Source organism: Saimiri boliviensis, chromosome 13, assembly GCF_048565385.1.
Source record: "Saimiri boliviensis isolate mSaiBol1 chromosome 13, mSaiBol1.pri, whole genome shotgun sequence".
Taxonomy (NCBI): domain Eukaryota; kingdom Metazoa; phylum Chordata; class Mammalia; order Primates; family Cebidae; genus Saimiri; species Saimiri boliviensis.
The window spans coordinates 19,830,262-19,853,777 of NC_133461.1; the positions used below are offsets into that span (position 1 = coordinate 19,830,262).

Genomic DNA, 23,516 nt, shown 5'->3' on the forward strand with positions numbered 1-23,516 from the left:
TGTGACTTCTGCCAGACCCCTTAGCTCTTCTCTCCTTGAATTACTGAGCTCCAGAAAGAACTGATTCCACTGGCATTCCATGGAATTATATTCACTGAAGGAAGTCAAGCCCTATTTTTATACTTCCCTCCACTTATAAGCTAAATCTTGTTGCAGTCACAAGCTTGGACAGTGTGGGCTTTCAGCTGCGGGACTGAAATCCACCTTCCATGACAGCCTCTGGGAAAGATGCCGACATTGGGGCCAGGGCTCCTCAGTCACAAAGACACTCGCATGTGTTCCCAGGCAAGCCTAGAGTCGGGAAGCATAAGAACTCAGTGTCCTAGGTAGGTGGTAGTCAGTCCATCCAATAAATCTTTTTTTTTTTTTTAACTCTGTTGCTTTGTAACACAGGCTGGAGTGCAGTAACTTGATCTAGGCTCACTGCAACCTCTGCCTCCCAGGCTCAATCCTCCCACCTCAGTCTCCCAAGTAGCTGGGACCACAAGTGGGGTGTGCACCATCATGCCCGACTAATTTTTGTATTTTTTGTAGAAACAGGGTTTCAACATGAGCCAAGATGGTGTCACCGCACTCCAGTGTGGTGACAGAGTGAGACTCCGTTTCAAAAATAAAAAAAAAATTAGGATGTTTTTTCCTGGCCTAAGATGCTTGAATGTTTGCAGGTGACCAGAATGGATGTCACAGATCAGCCTGAGATTTAAATATCTGCCCTGAAAGGGCAAGGTCAGGAAACCCTGAAGCAGAGCAGAGTGGGTCTGTACCTACTAGGAATGCAGCTCCGCTTTCAGTAATCAGAGACTTACAAGTAACATGTGAAACATGACATTTTTCTATCTATCCAAAAAAGGAGGCTTGGGCCGGGCGTGGTGGCTCAAGCCTGTAATCCCAGCACTTTGGGAGGCCGAGGCGGGTGGATCACAAGGTCGAGAGATCGAGACCAACCTGGTCAACATGGTGAAACCCCGTCTCTACTAAAAATACAAAAAATTAGCCGGGCATAGTGGCATGTGCCTGTAATCCCAGCTACTCAGGAGGCTGAGGCAGGAGAATTGCCTGAACCCAGGAGGCGGAGGTTGTGGTGAGCTGAGATCGCGCCATTGCACTCCAGCCTGGGTACCAAGAGCGAAACTCCGTTTCAAAAAAAAAAAAGGGAGGCTTGTATCTTGTTTTGTTTTAGTCTTAATATTCTGTACTGGCAGTAGTTAAATTAGATAACCAGAGAACTGAGTATTTGATGTGCCCTCTACGGAAAGTGATTTATCATTATGATTCAATAACCCAAAAGCCATTCATGCCCTTGGACCTAGTAATTCCCCTCAAAGATATATGTTGAAAAGAAATATCAAAACTGGAGACAAATGGTTTCCATGAAAATTTTGCCAAACCATGATGTATGAAAGCACAACATTGGAAATAATCCCAGTATTTAATAATAGAAGGTATACATAAATTATATCGTTAATTTGTGGAATGGAATGTTAGGCCGACGTTAAAATTATATTACTTTAAAAATAAAATAATATAGGAAATGCGTGTCATAAAACTATTGAAAGAAAGATACTAAGGTGTATATACAGAATGCTTTCATGTATCAAAAGCTGAGCAGAGCCTGGGAAACATAGTGAAACCTTACCCTTTAAAGAAGTTAAAAAATTAGCAAGGTACAGTGGTTCATGCCTGTAGTCCCAATTACTGGGGAGGCTGAGGCTGGAGGATCGTTTGAGCCCAGGAATTGGAGGCTGCAGTGAGCCATGATGCACTATAGCAGCCTCGGTGACAGAGCAAGACCCTCATCTATTTAAAAAAAAAAAAAAAAAAACTGAGCAGAAAAAATATCAGAAGGATAAGCCCCAAAATATTAGCAATAAATTCACCTTGCCTTGACTGACAATGTGGAACTGGGGTGATTTTTCCCCCTCTCTTAACTCCTAATGTTTTCCAGTGTTTCCTAAATTGAACATATATTTTAACAAAAAGGAACAATAAATTTTTTTAATATGGCATGAATAATCCACAACTGTAAGTCTCTTCATGAATTACTGAGGCCTTAAGGTGTTTCTAAAACTAACAAAAATTAAGGTGATAAATATCCAATGTGGGAAAGCCGGTGCACTGACGCCTTGCTGAGGGCGTGGTAAATTACTTCACTCTTTCTGGAGAGCAATCTCACAAGATGTAACCAGTGCCACAAAATTGTTCCTACCTTAGATCTACCAATTCTACTTGGAAATCTGCACCCATGAAAATAACTAAGAGAAAAAGTAGTATGTTCAAAGGCATGCACTGCAGCGCCATTTATCATGAAAACTTGGACACGATCTAGATGCCCAACCATGAAAAATGGTAGATAGACCCTAAAACTGACAGGTTATGTCAATATGTGGCAATGTTTATAAGAACAATTAACCGGAAAATGCTGAGTACTAGATATTACATGCACACACTGATCATAACTGCAAGACACACACTGACTTGCGTAGGATAAATGTTGGAAGAGAACGTGGAAGCAGGCAAACAGTAGAGGATTTGGCATTGACTTTTCTGTAAAGTTAGTTTCCTACATTTTAAAAAGCGGCTCTGCATGGAACTGGAGCACTTTCTGAGGGTTTTGTGAAAGAGCCCACATGAGGAGAAAAGCTTGTCCCAGTAGACTTACTTAGCGTGGACGAAGATCATTACTGGGGTGGTGAGGTGGAACTGGAAGTCATTGGCAAGGTACCAGGTCCAGCCATTGCACTGCAAAGAGAGCAGAAAAGGTCACTTTTCCTTCATTTACCAGTTCTGCTCCACGCTTTCCACCCGCCTGGACTAGGAACAAGAATTCAGCAGATGGGTAGGGCGAATTCCATGGGAAGACAAAGGAAACTTGAGTTTGTGATATTAATATTTCATGTGCCTCATCTTGAGCCTTGTACCAAGCCTGGATGGCAGGTATTATCGTTGCCATTTTACAAAACGGAGATTCAGACAAAATTTCTCTTTTGCTTAGAAAAGAAAAACGACCATAGCCCATCTCCTGGGACAGCTGTGGGGACTGAACTCTGTCATGTTACAGGAATGTAAGGTTATCATCATGATGATGCAGTTGGAAGTCAGAGGAGCCAATGCTTTTCTCTTTTCTTTGCCTCTCCCCATGCCGCAACTCTAGGTGTAAAGAACATGTTCATTTAGAACCAGGGCTTGGCTTCAGATGATGTTTTGTGGGGAACCCTAGAGTTCCCATGGATGATTGACATGGGATTGCCTGGCCAAAATGAGTTCCACAGACCATCCATGCTTGTGCCAGATGGTTACCAGTATGTTTTTTTCTTTAATGTGGGGAAGTCCCGGGGGGCAGTTATCTCCAGAGGACCCTGGCACCTCTGCTTTTAAGGATCTAAAGTGAGCTGTACCTCCGAAAGGCCACTGGCTGGTATTCCCACTGCTTCCCACAAATGGCCCAAGTCAATTTGCAGCGGGGAAAACAGCTCAGAGTAACCCCGGGGAACCCCGTCACAGACAGGCCCTCTGAGAGGGGGACGTCACCTGCAGACCGGTAGACGGTGATGCAAGCCTGTCCAAACAGCTAGGCCTTTGCAAACGGAAGGCAGCCAGGTATCTAGTTGGTGAGTTGTGTGTACAATGATGAGGTCCTGCCATGCTTTAGCGAGTCCGTTCGCAGCCTTGATTTGAAGGCATATGTGGAATTGGTGATATGACTGAATTATAGCTATTTCACTTTCACTTGCTTCAAGTTCATTATGAGGAAACTGGGGCTTTGGAGAAGCCAAGACATACATAGATGCTGTTGCTCCAAACCACCTCGGTCAGGTCTACTTTGAGTTTGAGTGGAATTCAAGCCAGTAAGGGTGCGGTGCAGTGCCCCCTCGCGGTATAGGCTCTCCAGATAGAGGTGAGGAATTTGTCCTTTCCCGGTGGGGCGACACGGGCTGGCACAGGAACAGTGTTGGAGCAGGGTCAACTGCCTCTGGGACATGTGTCAGATGACCAGCCCCTTGCTGGCCACTGCTATGCGCCCCTCCCTCTGCTGTTCACAGCAGCTGTCCCCTGCATAGCCTGGGGCGGTTACACCCACCCCATGACCAGATCACAGCCTACATTTACTCCAGAGAAAACCCCAGAAGAAAAGGGACCAGACTCAGGTTGGCCCTTAGAAAGCTCCCCACACCACATGAAGAAATGAGGGGCCAGGTTTGCACCCTTCTGCCTTTTCAAAACCAGCAACACGAGACTCACCGCGCTCCGGACCGACACAAAGTTATTTAGCAACAGCAGATTTGTCCACCACGCTTGCCGGCAGCTATCCCAGTGGAATTTGGGCACTTCCCAGACAGGTCCCCAGGGAATAAGAGAGAACAGTCCAACCAACAAGCACACTGAATACAGGTGAAGAGGCTGCAACCTGGCAGGAGAGAGACGGGAGAGAGAAGGTGACTTTCCACAGGAGTCCCTCCGTCCCCTCAGCAGGCACGTGGCAGATGAGGCATAAGTGCTCGAAAACAGATTGTTTATACTGTGAGCAGCCGCCACCCAGCACCCACGAGTTCAAGGTCACTTACTGAGCACCCATCATGTACGGGCTCAGGTGCGACTGCTGCAAAAATACTGCTATTTATTTCGTTATATCTTAGAGGCAGGATCTCACCCATTACGACTTTGACTTCCACCTCCTAGGCTCAAGCGATCCTCCCACCTCAACCTCCCAAGTAGCTAGAACTGCAGGCGCGTGTCGCCACGTCCCACTAAAAATCCTGTTATTTACTGAGCACGTCGTATAGTTCAACCACTGTGGAAGGAGCCTCCTAGGGATGTCTAACCCTCAAAACCATCCTGCAAGGTAGCCACGACCTCCATTTTAGGAGGAAAGTATAGCTAAGAGAAGTTAGGGTGACTTGCTCAAGGTCAGCAACCACATAGGAATACCGAGACCTGACACCTGTTCGTGTTCTTTCCACGTGGCCTCACGAGATGAAAAGGTCTTTCTTCCTTTCCTCCCTCCCTCCCTCGCTTCATTTCTCCCTTCCTTCACTCCCTACCTCCTCCAAGCAAGATCTGAAGCAGCTATGAAGGGGAAGAAGCAGGAGCAAAGTGTCTAGACCAGCGATGTTCAATAGAAACAGGATGCATGCATGGCTGTCCCCAGTGTCACACCTTCCAGTAGCCACGATATAAAAGGTAAAAAGATGGCTCACGCCTGTCATCCCAACACTTTGGGAGGCTGAGGCAGGTAGATTATGAGGTCAGGAGTTCAAGATCAGCCTGGCCAAGATGGTGAAATCCCATCTCTACTAAAAACACAAAACAAATTTGCCGGGTGTGGTGGCGGGCGCCTGTAATCTCAGCTATTCGGGAGGCTGAGGCAGAGAATTGTTTGAACCCCTGAGGCGGAGGTTGCACTGAGCCCAGATTGTGCCACTGAACTCCAGACTGGGCGACAGAGCGAGACTCCATCTCAAAATAAATAAATAAAATAAAACAAAATTTAAAAAGGTAAAAAGAAATAGGTACAACTCATTTTAATATAATGTATTTAGACCAATATATCCAAAATATTATCATTACAAAATGTAGCCAATATGAAAGACTGTTAATAAGCTGTTTGATATTATTTTCTCTTTTACTGAGTCTTCAGAGCCTCGTGTGGGCTTTGCACACACAGCCCATCTCAACTGGCCACTTACCTGGTGGCTACTTGCTGGACAGGGTGGGTTTAGCATTTAGAAGTAAGATTATGGCCTGGAGGCGCATACAATTCTGGCACGGATTCTGGATGGGCTGGGTTGGAGCCCTCTTCTAAAAGAATACAGCTAAAAATCCAGGGTAGTTCTGGCTCAGCTGGGGCAGAACAATGGCCCAGCGGTACCTCCAAACATCTGGGTGAGAGGGTGGGAGCTGTGTGGTGTTGACAGATAGGAACCGGCAGGACTTGGAGCATCTCCACTTAGAGGTGCTCCCCCAGCGGAGAGGACTCAGCACCAAGCCTCTGGTCAGCAACCGGGAACGAGACCATTGATTCTTCTGTTCTCACCAGTGAGAACATCCTACATAGAGAGTGTCCGGTGGTGGGAGGGCTATAGACATTCAAGGAGAGGGAGTGGCATTGTTGATCAATGTCATAGAGGAAAGGCAGGCAACTCCGTCAAGACACAGCTTCCCAGGCGGGGCGCTGTGGCTCACGCCTGTAATCCCAGCACTTTGGGATTAGGCAGGCAGATCACAAGGTCAGGAGTTTGAGGCCAGCCTGGCCAACGTGGTGAAACCTCGTCTTTACTAAAAATACAAAAATTAGCCAGGCGTGGGGATGGGTGCCTGTAATCTCAGCTACTCGGGAGGCTGAGGCAGGAGAATTGCTTGAACCTGGGAGGCAGAGGTTGCAGTGAGCCGAGATCGCGCCATTGCACTCCAGCCTAGGCAACAGAGCCAGACTCCATCTCAAAAAAAAAAAAAAAAAAAAAAAAGACACAGCTCCCCAGATCAGCTCGCCTGCAGGTTTGCGCAGGCGACAGCCTCCATAGGTCCTAGGCCCTGGGTCCTGCCATGTTTGCCATCTGAACACACTGCCCTGCAGCTGCCCCCGCAAGCCTCCACCCCGCCTCCCCATCATCCTTCCCACCATCTGTCACCTCCCTTCCCCGTGGGAAGTAGTCAGCCACCGCTCCCTTCAGAAGCAGAGCAGAAGGGAGCGTTCCCCTGCCCCCTACTCCCGGCAGCATCCCCCACCTCTGCCAAATCCCCGCTCCCTGGAGTGCGTGTTGAAATGCAGGCTCAGAGTCTGCAGGCCATTGGATGGGGCTCGCCTTGAGTAGCAAGCTTGTCTCAACTTTTCACACTGAGAAAATCACGTATTGTCTCTTCTTTCCTCTTCTGTAAAAGGGAAATGATAGTTTCTGCTTTCTGAGATTTTTTGAAAATCTAATGAAATCAACAAGAAAACAGTTTGAAATTTCTAAAACACCCTAAAATGTACGCGTGCTACATTTTTGTCCAGGTTTGCAAGAGAATGAAAGTCAGAGTGGGTTTTCAAAGATGAAAACGTAGGATACTGGCCAGTGTGGTGGAGGTGTGAGAAGCAGGCATTCTCATACCTGGTGGGTGGGAAGGTAAATTGGAAAATGCTCACAAAATGTTAAATGCACAAAACCCCCAATTCCACTTGTAGGAATTTAGCCCACAAACATATCTATACAAGTGCACAAAAATATAGGGATTGTCTCATTGTCTAAGACAGCAAAGAACTCGAACATTACCTCCATGTCCACTAATGGGGACAAGTTAAATACATAGTGGTACACGCCACTGTGCCAGACTGACAACCTTTAACATCAGGGATGTGGATTCTTGTGTGCTAATAGAGAAATAGGCCCATTCTGGCCGGGCACGGTGGCTCACGCCTGTAATCCCAGCACTTTGGGAGGCCAAGGTGGGCAGATCATGAGGTCAAGAGATCAAGACCATCCTGGTTAACACAATGAAACTCCGTCTTTACTAAAAATACAGAGAAAGAGAGAGAGAGAGAGAGAGAGAGAGAGAGAGAGAGAGAGAGAAATAGGCCAATTCTGTATTATTAAGTGAAAACACCATGTGCAAACAGTGAAGTAATGGTGCGATCCTATTCCTACAGGAGAACAGTGCTTATAAATACGTGAAAAGTTTCTGCAAGAATTCCTAAGAAACTGTTAATACAGGCGTCCTGTGGGGAGTGAGACTGGAAGGGGGACCCTTTATTTTGGTTATAATCTTCTGTTGTAGTTAGACATTTTCATCATAAGCTATTTTAAAAATCCTAATTTTTCAAATGTAAAACTAGTTGACATAGCCAGGCAATTCTACAGCTCCAGAGCCCTCTCTTCCTTTCCCGTTAGATCATCTCTGTCCTGACTTCACCCTAGAAGTTGGGTTTGGGGATTTTCTTATAACTTGTGGTAGCTCCCAAGTGATTTTCCCCAATCTCCCGAATGGCTGTAAGAGAATGGCCCTGACTACAGCCGGAGTGAGGGAGTGAGTCTCGCAAGATGTGAATCTGCCCATACCACAGCCTTGCTGGAACCCTCCAAAGCTTTGTCTCAGAACAGCAGGGAGCGTCCTTAGGGCAGCCCTCACCCCTCTCTGACCTCATTCCTCCCACCGTCCACGTGGCTCGCTTCACTCCACAAAGCACCTTTGGGCTCTTTGAGGCTGTTCAGACACTGCAACACCCCTCCTTCCCCAGGACCTCTGTGCTTCTGTTATCCCGGCATGGACCGTTCTTCCCCCACAGAATTTTCTTTGCTTAGAACAGTCCTTTACTTTGTTCTAGGCTCTGGCCAAAAGTTACCTCCCCTGACTGCCCTTCCAGAGAAAGCTTCCACCTCGCTTTCTTCTCCGATGTATTTATTTATGGCCAAGTCTCGTCCTGTCACCCAGGCTGGAAAGCAGTGGCGTGATCACAGCTCACTGAAGCATCAACCTCCTGGGCTCAAGCCATCCTCCCGCCTCTGCCTCCCGAGGAGCTGGGACCACAGGCACACGCCACCACACTAGGCTAATTTTTTGTATGTTTTGTAGAGATGGGCTCAAACTCCTGGGCTCAAGGGATCCTTCCACCTTTGCCTCTCAGAGTACTGAGATTGTAAGGGATGAGCCACTGCACCCAGCCCCTTCTCCAATCATCACTTTGTGGCACCCATCCTCCCTGGCCTAGTAGACATTTATTTGCATGCTACAACTTCAAATTGCATATTCATTTATTTTTTATCTATTTATTTATTTTGAGACAGAGTCTCACTCTGTCACCCAGGCTGGAGTGCAGTGGCATGATCTCTACTCACTCCAACCTCCGCCTCCCGGATTCAAGTGACTCTCCTGCCTCAGCCTCCCGAGTAGCTGAGATTACAGGCACATGCCACCATACCCGGCTCATTTTTGTTTGTTTTTTTTTTTTTTTTTAGTAGAGACGGGGTTTCACAGTGTTAGCCAGAATGGTCTTGATCTCCTGACCTCATGATCCGCCTGCCTCGGCCTCCCAAAATGCTGGGATTACAGGCGTGAGCCACCGCGCCTGGCTACATATTCATTTATTTTTTTGTCTGCTTCTATTTACTGGAATGCAACCTGTGTGCTGGAAGGCACTTTTGCCTGGCTTGTTAAAACCCTCTTCTCGGGGCTTAGGATAGCACCTGGCACATAACTGGCCTCCAGTGAACCCAGGATGAGTGAGCGAACAGTCTTAACCCCTCCTCCTGGAGATAAGCAGACAAGCGATCAGTGCTAACCAAGGTAGCATCAGTGAGTTATACCAGCACGCATGAGAACCTCAAAATGGCCAGAGAAGCATGACTCTTTCTTCACTGCAGTCACCTTAGTGAGGGTGAGTTCAAGTTGTGGGTTGGTGACAACTCCCTCCACTTTCAACAGAGTTTTGTCCCAGGTTGGGCTGATGGTCTCCCTAGCTCTCACCTGCCTCTCCTGCAAAGTTCCCAGCTCAGGAGCGTCAACATCACCTGCCATGTGGCTCAAGCCAGGAAATCCCTGAGTCCTTGGTCTCTCCTCTCTCCATTCCCACTGCCAATTACCAGCGCAAACCCTGCTCTCCGGCTTACTACCACCCCACTCTCACCCCGTGCCCCTCCTGCCCCCACCGCTGCTCTATTCACCTCGAAGAATCCCCTCTCTCCTCAATCCCAGCTCCAGACTTGTACTCTGAAGTAGATTTCTTAAGGCTGGAGCCAGTCGTACACCTGTAATCCCAGCACAACGGGAGGCCAAGCGGGCAGATTACCTGAGGTTAAGAGTTCAAGATCAGCCTGGCCAACACGAGAAACGCTGTCTCTACTAAAAATACAAAAATGAGCCAGGCGTGGTGGTGGATACCTGTAATCCCAGCTACTCGGAAAACTGAAGCAGGAGAATCACTTGAACCTGGGAGGTGGAGGTTGCAGTGAGCAGAAATTATGCCACTGCACTCCAGCCTGGGCAGCAGAGCAAGGCTTCATCAAAATAAATAAATGAAATGAAGTAGGTTTCCCAAGCAGAACCCACTATGCCATTAGATCCCCTGCCCCACACTCCCACCTAACCCTCTTAGCATTTATCACATGAAACTCAGATTATATGCCCAGTATCTCATCCCCAGAAAACCTCAGGGCAGGGATGGAGATTATATGCCAGTATCTCATCCCCAGAAAACCTCAGGGCAGGACAGGATGCTTACCCCAGTGTCACACACCTGAAATATATTGGAATCATAAGCCTTCTTTCCTTCCCTGGAGGAGGGCTCAATTTTACAAAGCTTGGAAGTAACCACAAAGACCGTGGTGAAAAGAAACCAACAAAGGTCTATTCCTTAGCTCGTCCCCATTCTTCACCTACTTGATGGAAAGCTTAAAAGGCGTAAATAACAACCACACTAATAATGATAGCTCCTACTTACTGAGGGCTTACTATGTATAAAGCATCCTTCCGATTTCTCACTATCTCATTTAATCCTCACAAGAGTCCTATGACGTGTCACTATTCTTCCCATTTTAGAGATGAGCAAACACAAGCACAGAAAGATGGAGACGCTTACTCAAGGTCACACCGCTGCTGTGTGACTGAGCCAGAATCCAAGTTCAGCAGTCCAACTACGGAGTCTGCATTTGCCCACTGCGTTTCACTCGCCCCAAAGATTGTGACAATACTCCTCTTCCTATTTTGTGACAGTGTGGTGTAACAAGATAAACGCGGACCAGGAGTCAGGAGTGACAGCTTCCAGCTCAGCAAATAACCAGGACATAGAAAACATATAAATGGCAGGGTTGGATGACATGAGCTGAAGTTTCCTTTCCTCCCTTAACTTTGTGGTTGTTTGTTTGTTTTGAGACAGGGTCTCACTCTGTTGCCCAGGCTGGAGTACAGTGGCACGATCTTGGTCCACTGCAACCTCCACCTTCCAGGTTCAAGCGATTCTCCCACCTCAGCCTCCCAAGTAACTGGGGTTACAGGCATGTGCCACCACTCCCAGCTAACGTTTTTTATTTTTGTTAATGACGGAGTTTCACCATGTTAGCCAGGCTGGTCTCGAACTCCTGACCTCAAGTGATAGGCCTGTCTTGGCCTCCCAAAGGCCTCCCAAAAATGCCTGGGATTACAGGCATGAAGTCCTATGCCCAGCCCTTCCACCCTTAATTTTGGCTGTCTCATTCCATTGCTGCCACTCTGCTACCACTGATTCTATATTCTGCCCCAATGTTAGAATCCCTTCGGCACCCACCAACCACACCTTCCTAAAGGAGACCGTCATTCTTCCTGCCTCCCTCCCAGCAGAATGGCCATGGCCCAGAGCTTTGACTAAGTTCCTCTCCTGGTCATGTATTGTTTTATTTTTATTTATTTATTTATTTATTTATTTTTATTTTTATTTTTGAGATGCAGTCTTGTTCTGTTGCCCAGGCTTGAGTGCAGTGGCTCGATCTTGGCTCACTGCAACCTCCACCTCCCAGGTTCAAGCAATTCTCCTGCCTCAGCCTCCCAAGTAGCTGGGATTATAGGCACCCACCACCATGCCCAGATAATTTTTGTATTTTTAGTAGAGACAGGGTTTCACCGTATTAGTCAGGCTGGTCTTGAACTCCTGACCTCATGATCCACCCGCCTTGGCCTCCCAAAGTGCTGGGATTACAGGTATAAGTCACTGCTCCCAGACCTATATTGTTTTATTTTTATCATTACCATTAGCACTCTGATTTACATGATCCAATTACTATTAATTTATAGACAAATTCTCCTGTTGAATATAGATTCTATGGAAATCTGACAGTGCATTTACTAAACTCTGCTGCCCATCAGCTGAGGTCTAAGGGTGTCTTTGCCAGTGGAACATACCACTTTTCATGGTGTTTGTCCCAGTAGAATTTGAACCATATTAAACCAGCTAAGATCAACTGTATTTAGGGAAGAAAACTATTTCTTTCAGTTTGTTTTTCTTTGGAAATTCTTTCAAAAGAGGGTTAAAGTCAGAAAACTAATAAATTATTACATAGTAATGAGGAATTGAGAAATTATATAAATAAACCTACCTTACCAGGCGACTGAGAATGTATCTGAGTATGACTTTGGGGGTTATTCCTTTGTCTGAATTCTGATGCATCTTTAAAAACGACCTTGCACTTAACCATCCACTAAAAGAAAAAGAAAAAATGTCACAGGAATTACTTATCAGTAAATACAGTTCAGCCTGGCGCGGTGGCTCACGCCTATAATCTCAGCACTTTGGGAGGCTGAGGCGTGCGGATCACAAGGTCAGGAGTTTGAGGCCATCCTGGCCAACATGGTGAAACCCTGTCTCTACTAAAAATACAAAAATTAGCTGGGCATGGTGCCAGGTGCCTGTAGTCCCGGCTACTCAGAAGGCTGAGGCAGGAGAATCGCTTGAACCCAGGAGGCGGAGGTTGTAGTGAGCTGAGATCGCACCACTGTACTCCAGCCTGGGCGACCAAGCGAGATTCCACCTCAAAATCATCATCATCATCATCATAACGATAATAATAATATAGTTCATTGATTGATTCATTTACTTGTCCCAATCTGGACAGAATAAATTATACTGCACTAGCAAAGCACCTCCAAGTCTTAAAACAATTGTTCTTGCTCATGCTGCATGCCCAGGTTGACAGAGCAGCCACCATTTGAAAGCTCACCAGTGACCATGGAAGATGACAAAGGCATTCTAGAGGGCCGCAAACCAGCAATGAAACCCTCTAATCTAAAAGCGTCATGCTTAAAGCTCTTAGCGTGAGAATTTAAAGCACTTAGCATAATGGCAATACCAGGTACCACTGGGTCAGAACTAACGATGCGACCCACCCAACCACAATGGCGCCAGGGAGTGGAATGTTGCCAGCTGCCAGAAAGGGAGGGAGGCAGAAACGTTTGTCGAACAATATTAATGACTACCATTTGATCTTTTGCAGTAATAACACCAAGGCTTTCCGTTTGTGTAATAGTACATCACTTTCAAAGTACTTTCACTAATGAGATTGCTTTTGATTCTCCAGTTGTACCAAACTACTTTGCAAAAAAATATTTGTTGGTTGGATACAGTGGTTCACGCCTGTAATCCTAGCACTTTGGGAGGTGAGTGGTTCACCTGAGGTCAGGAGTTTGAGACCAGCCTGGCCAACATGGCAAAACACCACCTCTACTAAAAATACAAAAATTTGCTGGGCATGATGGCGTATGCCTGTAGTCCCAGCTACTCAGGAGGCTGAGGCAGGAGAATCACTTGAACCCTGGAGGCGGAGATTGCAGTGAGCCGAGATCGTACCACTGCACTCCAGCCTGGGGGACAGAGCGAGACTCTGTCTCAAAAAAAATAAAGAAATAAATAAATGTTTGTTGAGTGAATAATTGACTAGATGAATAAACAGCCCTATTAGGTAAAAAGGAAGATACTATCATTCCTACTTCTCTGACGGGAAAAGTGAGACCCAGAGATTATTAAGAGGGTTGCCCAAGATCACAAAATTCTTAACCAACATACCCTGATGACAAATTCATTATCCAGAATGTTCAGCTAAAGAAACCAAAGTTATGCCTTTTAATTGCAACTGATTGGGTAAGCAAGTATGTGAGTTTCTCAACCTTTTGACATTTATACCAGTGATCACTGTGGGTGTTTCCCTAAGGAGCTAATGTATTTCCTATTGCAAACAAAGCCGTGTGTTGGGTGGGACTTGGAAGGGATCAGGGAGGGTTGGAGAATGTCTCTATTCTCTGCCTGCCAGATTTTCCTTTGAAAAGCAGCAAGTTGGACTCATTAAATAAGAACAAAATTTATAGAGACATCTAAAAGAGAATGCTAAGAGGGGGAAGCAGGACAGCCAATTCTGATTCCGGCCTCCTCTTAATTTCAGGAAAGGATAAATCAGGGCAATTCTTTCTTTTCAGAGTGACTGGGTCCCCCTCTGCCAACACAGTTGCTAAGCAAAGCCTGGGTCTGGCTGTGTGTGCAGGCACGCACCTCCCAGCCTGCAAGTTCATCCAGAGAGGGCAATGAGAAAGACTGGCAGGAAAACAAGCTCTGAGCAAGATAGCTAGCTCCAAGGGGCTAAGACCCAGAGAGCTGAACCCACTGCAGCAGGGAAAAGCATGCACTAGTGATGGATGAAGTCAGCCCGAGAGTGGGAGAGGATTACAAAAGAGTCACCAACTAGTTATTCTTCAGATCATCAGAAGGCTTTGGTTGTACTATGTAAATATCAATGACATAGTAAGACGTGGTTTCCTTGTGAAACAAAGTACACTTAAGTTCTAATTCTTTTTTTTTTTTTTTTTTTTTTTTTGAGACGGAGTTTCGCTCTTGTTGCCCAGGCTGGAGTGCAATGGCGCGATCTCGGCTCACCGCAACCTCCGCCTCCTGGGTTCAGGCAATTCTCCTGCCTCAGCCTCCTGAGTAGCTGGGATTACAGGCACACGCCACCATGCCCAGCTAATTTTTAGTATTTTTAGTAGAGACGGGGTTTCACCATGCTGACCAGGATGGTCTCGATCTCTTGACCTCGTGATCCACCCGCCTCGGCCTCCCAAAGTGCTGGGATTACAGGCTTGAGCCACCGCGCCCGGCCTTAAGTTCTAATTCTAACCTTACTAGCTGTGTAGACTTGGACAAATTTCCTCATTACGGAACATCAAGAAGTTTCTCATCTGTAAAAATGGGGATGATATGGATACCAGCTTTATAGGTTTACTGTATTGTGAGAATTGCATGGGATAAGAGATTTCAAGCTCTTAGCATAATGGCAATACTAGGTATCACTATTAATAATGGTTCCATTGTTGAAAATAAAGTTTTAAATAAAAGAAAGTGTGAACCTTTGAAAGTAATACAATAAAAACAGAAGGAAAAGAATAAAAAGACAGTCACAGAGACTGGTGGTGAGAAAAGGAAGCAAACCCTGATAAAGAGAAAAGAAATGTACTTCTGCACCTCTAGGCTGCTATCCAAATCTGCCTGGCTTCCACCACCTCTGTTGGCCTCAGCTCCCCCGCCTGGGCTTACACAGAGCTTCTCAGGCTTCAGCAGGCACAACCCAGAGAGCTTGTGACAGTCCAGATTGCTGGACCCATCCCCCCAGAAAGTCTGATTCAATGGGTCTGGGGTGGCACCCAAGAATTGCACTTCTACCAGGTCCTGCATCGGGACGGCTATCTGAGGAAACTGACATAAGGCGTGGCCCTCCCTGACCCTGCACCAATCCAGGTGGGAGATAGGTCATCTTTACATGTGTGTAGTTTTCCAGGCTGTTTGGTATTTCAGTAGCCTTGGCCTGCACTTTAGATATCTCAGGACTGATCTGGTGGCTTCTCTGGTGTTTCCAGTTCCCCCTGATGGCCCAGGGATGACCAGTGGCCTTTCGTGCCCCTCATCTTTCCATCCTAGTGACAGCTTTCCTAGTCTCCAGACTGAATCAGGCTTCGGTGCCAGTCATCCTGATCTGTCCTTGCCAGTGTCCCTCCCAGGGCTCAGAACCTTGCCAGTCAGTCCCATCCCTGTATATAGTCGTTTTTGCCTGGCTTGCCGGGAACAGAGTTCTGGTCTTCAACTGCTGCCCCCTGGGCAGACCTCCCATTCTCCAGGGGTCCACTCTAGGTCTTCTGCAGCTGGGCTCCCCATGCCTGGTGAGACCCAGTGCTGCCCTCTTGGAAAGTCCAGAGCCCAGGGGTTCCCGAATCACTGCTGGGTTTGCTGTACACTGTGAACCCTGAGCCTGGCCTGTCTCGGATCCTCTGTCATTGTCGCCTTGGCCACCTCTTAGCATGATCCTTAATGGACAAGTCTCAGCTCATTCTTCATCCCTCTTTCTCAGCATTACCACACGAAACTATCACACCAGACTCTGGAGATAAGACAATAAATTACTCATTTCAACAGTGACTTATTGAACAGTCCTCCATGGCTAGCACTGCTCTTGTACCTGGTGACATAGCAATACACAAAATAGAAAAACTTTCTGCCTTACATTCCACTGGAGAGACACAGACAATCAATCAATCAATCAATCGATCAAAAATGGCAGCTAGGGCCATGTGTGGTGGCTTGTGCCTGTAATCCCAGCACTTTGGGAGGCTGAGGTGGGCAGATCACAAGGTCAGGAGTTTGAGACCCGCCTCATGGTGAAACCCCATCTCTACTAAAAATACAAAAAAATTAGCCAGTCGTGGTGGCGAGTGCCTGTAGTCCCAGCTACTTGGGAGGCTGAGGCAGGAGAATCGCTTGAACCCGGGTTGCAGTGAGTTGAGATCGTGCCACTGTACTCCAGCCTGGGCGACGAAGCAAGACTCCATCTAAAAAAAAATTTAAAACAAAAAAAAAAGGCAGCTATAGTATGTTGGATAAAATGAAAAAATGAAGCCAGGAAGACTGGGTAGCTGCACTTCAGATGCGGGGGACGAGGAAGGCTTTGCTTTGTAAAAACTTGAAGAAGAGAAATTGAGCCACCAGGATGTTAGGGAGGTAAGTGTTACAGAAGGTGCCTGGTGATTAGTAATCCCTTTTTATTGCTCCGCGCAGCGTGGGGGCGAGTTCTCTCCTAACCGGGTAGTTGACACACATTTGAATTTAATGACTTTTCCCCCTGAGATAGAGTCTCACTATTGCCCAGGCCGGAGACGCTTTCTTCTCTTGAACCCAGGAGGTGGAAGTTGCGGTGAGCTGAAATTGCGCCACTGCACTCCAGCCTGCATGACAGAGTGAGACTCTGTCTCAAAAAAAAATAATAATAGGCCGGGCGCGGTGGCTCAAGCCTGTAATCCCAGCACTTTGGGAGGCCGAGGCGGGTGGATCACGAGGTCGAGAGATCGAGACCATCCTGGTCAACATGGTGAAACCCCGTCTCTACTAAAAAAAATACAAAACATTAACTGGGCATGGTGGCGCGTGCCTGTAATCCCAGCTACTCAGGAGGCTGAGGCAGGAGAATTGCCTGAACCCAGGAGGCGGAGGTTGCGGTGAGCCGAGATCGCGCCATTGCACTCCAGCCTGGGCAACAAGAGTGAAACTCTGTCTCAAAAAAAAAAAAAAAAAAAAAAAATAATAATAATAATAATAATAATAATAATAAGTGAGTGTGAACCATTTAGCACAGTAAATGTGCTAAATGCCACCGAATTTTACACTGAGTGGTTAATTTTATGTTAGGCGAATTTTACCCCAATTTTAAAAAAACAAAAATAGGAATTTTCATGAGGATTAAATGAGATAGTTTTTCAAAGTGCTTACCGCACTGCCTGACATTTCTCAGTGAAGAAATTGTACCTCTTAATAGTTCATATAAATAAAGATAACCTTATGAAACATCATGCCGTTTTCTTAATGTTTCCCGTTTCGCTCTAGTGAGAATTGGGAACTTCATGGAGCATCTGTACCAATCTGTGGGCCAGAATTGGAGAACCACGGAAATGAACAATTTTGATCAATATAATCAATGTTTGTAAAAGGCCTGTGTTATAGCTCCATCCTAACTCATTTAATAAACCAAAGATACAGTGAAGAGTCTCTTATGACCACAGCACTGTCTAGAAATGGACAGAGACCCAGATGAATCAAAGTGGGTCATTCAGCTTTTCTCATCAAGTGAGAATGGTAACACACACGCATACACACATCCCGAAACACACAGCAACAAGCCCGACAACAGTGAAAACACAGTTCCATCTTATCACCTGATCAGGAAAAACGTGTCAACTCCAAGATAGAAGGGCCCGCTCCGAGAGTAAAGGTACAGTGGGTTTCTAAGCACTCTGCTTTTCCATTCAAGCACATTATCTGCAACAAATATTAAACAGCAGTGTCTTTTGGTTTCATAGAAGAAAATCCTGTGATTTCTCTTTTTAGAAAAAGCAAGAGGAACGCCTTTAACTTTCAGCTGTACTGGGCGGGCTTTAAGATTCAGTGTAATGGCAGGCATGGTGGTTCATGCCAGTTATCCCAGGACTTTGGGAGGCAGAGGCGGGCAGATCACTTGAGGTCAGGAGTTCGAAACCAGCCTGGCCAACATGGTGAAACCCTGTCTCTAAAAAAAAAAAAGAACCACTGTAATTCTGCTGGGTGCAGTGGCTCATGTGTAATCCCAGCACTTTGGGAGGCCGAGGCAGGCGGATCACCTGAGGTCGGAAGTTCAAGACCAGCCTGACCAACATGGTGAAACCTCGTCTCTACTCAAAATACAAAAATTAGCCAGGTGTGGTGGCAGGTGCCTGTAATCCTAGTTACTCAGGAGGCTGAGGCAAGAGAATCACTTGAACCCAGAAGGTGGAGGTTGCAGTGAGCTGAGATCGTACCACTGCACTCCAGCCTGGGCAACAGAGTGAAACTCCATCTCAAAAAAAAAAGAAAGAAAGAAAGAAAGAAAGGATTTACTGTAATTCACATAAGAGGAGAAGTTAGCCTGGGAATAAAAGGTGGGAGACTGAGGTCCCTAACGGTCATTCAGGAGCTTTGAGCTCCTGTGTGCACTCACAGTGGCCGCAGCACCCTTGGACTATACAGCAGCGCCTATTCATGGGCTGAGGCACATCACCCGGGAGGCTGCTTCCATCTGCCCTGGGCTGTGTTTGCCCCCGTTTAGAGAGTACCACTATTACAGATAGGAAAGTCTGGAGCCCAGGGTTTCCCGAATCACTGCTGGGTTTGCTGCACACTTCAGGGGGTAGCAGCAGGGAAAAGGTGGAGAAACACTGATTTGATGCTAGTGCACCATGTTTATTTACGCTTGTCTGCTTCTCAAGGAAAAGATAAATGTTAGCTCCTGGCTTCATTAATCATGATGAGACAGAACTTGGCTATTTGGATGATGAAAATACAATATCCAGGCCAGGCACGGGGGCTCACACCTGTAATCCCAGCACTTTTGGAGGCCGAGGAGGGCGGATCACCCAACGTCAGGAGTTCGAGACCAGCCCGTCCAACATGGAGAAACCCCACCTCTACTAAAAGTACAAAAAATTAGCTGGGTGTGGTGGTGTGAGCCTACAATCTCAGCTACTCAGGAGGCTGAGGCAGGAAAATTGCTTGAACCCAGGAGGTGGAGGTTGCAGTGAGCCAAGATCACCCCATTGCATTGCACTCCAGCCTGGGTGACCAGCCTGGCTAAAAAATAAGAAATTTAATTTTTTTAAAAAAAATGAAAATACAACACCCAGGTATCACTATTCATCTGGCAGCCAGGTGCCTGAATTATACACAAGGAGAGTGACAGAAGCTCCTCGACACTGGCCTGGAAAGCTTACGGACGGGAGGTCACACAGCATCGCTAAAACAGAAGGAAGGGTGTTTGTGGGAAGGCTGCCAGCCTCCCATCCTTTGGCCAACATGATCCCACCACACCAAAGAGTTTCTTTTCCCTGACTGCTCCTAGAGTAAAGGCTTGTCAACTCTCCGCACCCAAAGACAGCCATGCCGTCATCTGATTGGTGTGTCCCAAGATGATCCAGAGAAGACTCAAGACACGAATGCCATTCAGCGCAGAGCAGGTGCCGCCTGGAGTCTTTGTAGTCCAGATGACTGGCACATTCTTCTGCCATGAAAAGCACTGCAGAGCATGAGCCACGGCTCGTAGAAACCCTGGGCAAGAGCAAAGGTGTTACCGTCCACCCTGACCACCAGGGTATCCACACGCCACCCCACAACAAGAACCGAAGCACGATCCACAGACCTTGGCAGTTACGCGGAGGCTCTCTTGCTCTGACCCTGAATTTCTCAGTTCAGTTCCAAGGTACCATCTTGATCTATCTGTGGACTTTCATAGTTGGCATCCCTCCCTTTTGAATCTTGACTTTCCCTAATAGACTTAACCTGAGTTTGGTGCCTCACGTGCTTTGCACAGAATACGCTGCCCAAGCTCAGGCCCCAGAGACATCAACCTCTGACCCCAGTCCTGTTTGACAAAGAGTCGAGGAAAAAAAGAGCAAAAACATCAGTAAGAATTGATGTGATCACAAAGCAAGCATTTCATTGAAAGAACACCCCTGCAATCCTGAGGACCAGTTGCTTCTGAATAATGAGTAACGGGCAGGGTGTAGTGGCTCACGCCTATAATCCCAGCACTTTGGGAGGCTGAGGCGGGTGGATCATGAGGTCAGGAGATTGAGCTCATCCTGGCTAACATGGTGAAATCTCATCTCTACTAAAAATACAAAAAAATTAGCCAGGTGTGGTGGCACACATCTGTAGTTCCAGCTACTTGGGAAGCTGAGGCAGGAGAATTGCTTGAACCCAGGAGGCAGAGGTTGTAGTGAGCCGAGATCGCTCCATTGCACACCAGCCTGGGCAACAAGAGCAAAATGCTGTCTCAAAAAAAAAAAAAAAGAATTTAATTTTTACACATCCCAAGAAGCAAGCAAGTGTCTGGAATTGCAAAGCAGGCGCCTCCAAGCTCCAGCCCGCTCTGAGAGACTCACATTTCCTCCTGGACAGAGCCCCGCGCCTTCAACATTGTGGGCACAAAGAAGTCTTTGCAGAATTAAAACTTACTCACAAATGAGGTCTGGCGCATAACCAAGTTCTAGAAATCTAAATCAATTTCTTAAGTTGAAGAACTTCATTACCTAGTATTTTGAAGTTCCAGCCGTGAATACAAGTTTTTCCCTGCAGGTCACTTTGTGATTGCGTATCTGCCTGAAGTCCCAACACCCACCCTTTTCATTCACGGGGGTTTTTACTCAGGAATTGGCCATGAGTACAGCCAACTACATTACTGGTTGTAATGGGGATTCTAGAACATCAAGCATCGGGTTTGATGCCTAATGTGGCAAGCTAGCACTCACTATGTTTTGTTGTTATGTTTTTTTCCATCTAAATTCTACTTGTGAGTGAACTTACCCATCAGTGGTGTATAAAGGCTTCTGAAAAACTGCTCCAGAGGGAAGACAACCTCGCTGACGCTCACTTAGCCCATTTGTAAGTGGAAAGTGTTATAAACCAGAAGGACGTGGGGAGGATTGGAGGGAACCACGCATGCAGTCACGGGTTCCCAAAGTGGAGGCCTCCGAGCCAGCAGCTTCAACATCACCTGAGAACTTATTAGAAATGCACATTCCTGGGCCAGGCACCGAGGCTCACGCCTCTAATCCCAGCACTTTGGGAGGCCGAGGTTAGCGGATCACAGGGCCAAGAGACTGAGACCATCCTGGCCGACATGGTGAAACCCTGTCTCTATAAAAACACACAAAAAAATAGCTGGATGTGGTGGCACGCACCTGTGGTCTCAGCCTCGCAGGAGGCTGAGGCAGGAGAATCGGTTGAACGTGGAAGGTGGAGGTTGCAGTGAGTGGAGATAGCGCCACTGCACTCCAGCCTGGCAACAGAGTGAGACTCAGTAGAGAGAGAGAGAGAGGGAGAGGAAAGAAAGAAAGAGGGGGGAAAGGAAGGAGAGGAGAAAAGGAAGGGGAGGACAGGGGAGGGGAGGGGAGGGGAGGACAGGGGAGGGGAGGAGAGGGGAGGGCAGGGGAGGGGAGGGGAGGAGAGGACAGGGGAGGGGAGGGGAGGACAGGGGAGGGGAGGGGAGGGGAGGACAGGGGAGGGGAGGGGAGGAGAGGACAGGGGAGGGGAGGGGAGGACAGGGGAGGGGAGGGGAGGGGAGGACAGGGGAGGGGAGGGGAGGACAGGGGAGGGGAGGGGAGGGGAGGACAGGGGAGGGGAGGAGAGGACAGGGGAGGGGAGGGGAGGGGAGGAGAGGACAGGGGAGGGGAGGGGAGGGGAGGAGAGGACAGGGGAGGGGAGGGGAGGACAGGGGAGGGGAGGGGAGGACAGGGGAGGGGAGGGGAGGACAGGGGAGGGGAGGAGAGGACAGGGGAGGGGAGGAGAGGACAGGGGAGGGGAGGGGAGGACAGGGGAGGGGAGGAGAGGACAGGGGAGGGGAGGGGAGGGGAGGGGAGGGGAGGGGAGGGGAGGGAAAGGGAGGCAAGACACGTTCCCAGGCCCCACCACAGACCTCCGAAGCCAGAGTCTCCAGGTCAGGGCCCAGGAGTCTGTGCTGTAATTACCTCCCGGTGACTCTGATGCACGCCAAATTTTGGGACCCACTGGCTATTGACAATGCTTCAAAAAGCCTTGCAGCCTCTTCAGATTTGCTCAGTCACTGTGAGATCACTTGAAGCAACAGACCACTAAGTAAGGGCCTGATGCCCAGGGGCTGAAATCCACAGCTATGTATGTATGGCGTGAAAACTTCCTCATACAGTCGCTCATGTTGTTCTTGTCTAAATAGCAAAGGACAGGCTCATGTAACAGGAAACCATTCTAAGCAAATGCAATGGTTATTTGGAGGATAAAGAGTCAGGAAGCCAAATACCCAATTTGGCTTTGAATTTCTAGAAGACACGGTGGTCTTAGGCTGATTGGACTCACTGATTAATGCAAAAGTGGAGGGAAAAAAAAATGTTAAATCTCTGGGTCTCTCCATCTTGATTTTCATTTTCAAACATTCACAGGTGTAATATTTTACCTTTGATGGGTCTTTGTTTTTTTCTTTCTGAGATAGGGTCTGGCTCTGTCACCCAGGCTGGAGTGAAGTGGTGCAATCTCAGCTCACTGCAACCTCTGCCTTCTGGGTTCAAGCGATCCTCCTGGCTCAGCCTCCCGGGTAGCTGGGACTACAGGTGCATACCACCATACCGGGCTAATTTTTGTATTTTTTGTAAAGACGAGGTTTTGCCATGTTGCCCAGGTTGGTCTTGAACTCCCGGGGGTATGCAATCTTCCTGCCTCACCCTCCCAAAGTGCTGGGATTATAGGCATGAGCCACCATGCCCCGTGTTCTTTGATGGTATTAAATACAAAAATGTAAAAATTTTTATGGCAACAGAACATGGAAAACCCCCATTTTGCGACCACAGTTAAATGTGCCTGCTAAGAAAAGCTAACATCATTTTAATGTCCTGATCATAGAGTGTCTCGTTTTGGGTGAGGAGCCTAAAGTTTCTGTTCCTGACACCCCACCACGTGTGTCTGGCCTAATCCTGTGATCCAGCCTTTAAAAGCCTGGCTCTGAAGGCCAGCCTAGCACAGATGAATACAACGTTGAATTCTGATGACCGTGGGCTCGGCTCCAATCAGAAGGTTAGAAGCACGTGGCATGTCCCTGCAATCCACCTGACCCTGCTGCTCCCTCGGTGAGGTCAAAGCAGTCCAAGCATGTAGCTGTGGCAAATTTAAGCCCCGACCCTTTGTTTCCTCTCCTGGCTTCACCGAAAAGAATGAGGAAACAAGGAATGAATTTAGGAGGAGGTAAGTACTCATGACCTCATTTAATTTCTTCCACAGATCCCATTAAATGCCTCTGTTTTACACACGTGGAAACTGAGGCGCCCAGCCCTCTTACTCCACATGTTCTGAAGGTAATTGGGTGACCAGGCCTTTTTGTGTGAGACAGAGATATATTCTATTTGCCTTGCTGTATAGGCAGGCAGGTAGAAATGAAGGCAATGCTCTTGACTTTTCACTGAAGCACAATGCAGTCTCACTCGCTGAAATCCGGCCTCCCACTACCTATGCTGGG

General features: G+C 47.4%; 1 protein-coding gene across 1 annotated transcript in view; it reads right to left on the minus strand.

Annotated features, from left to right (window-relative positions):
• Window positions 1–15,157, minus strand: part of LOC101028049 (O-acyltransferase like protein) — a 32,586-nt gene extending 17,429 nt beyond the window's left edge. The window contains exons 1-5 of the mRNA XM_074384227.1: window positions 15,020–15,157; window positions 12,660–12,688; window positions 12,039–12,140; window positions 4,240–4,405; window positions 2,660–2,739 (exon numbers count right to left, since the gene is read on the minus strand). Of these exons, the coding sequence (XP_074240328.1) occupies window positions 2,660–2,739; window positions 4,240–4,405; window positions 12,039–12,140; window positions 12,660–12,688; window positions 15,020–15,157 (515 nt within the window). The remainder of the gene's footprint in view (window positions 1–2,659; window positions 2,740–4,239; window positions 4,406–12,038; window positions 12,141–12,659; window positions 12,689–15,019) is intronic.
• Between the last annotated feature and the right edge of the window lie 8,359 nt (window positions 15,158–23,516).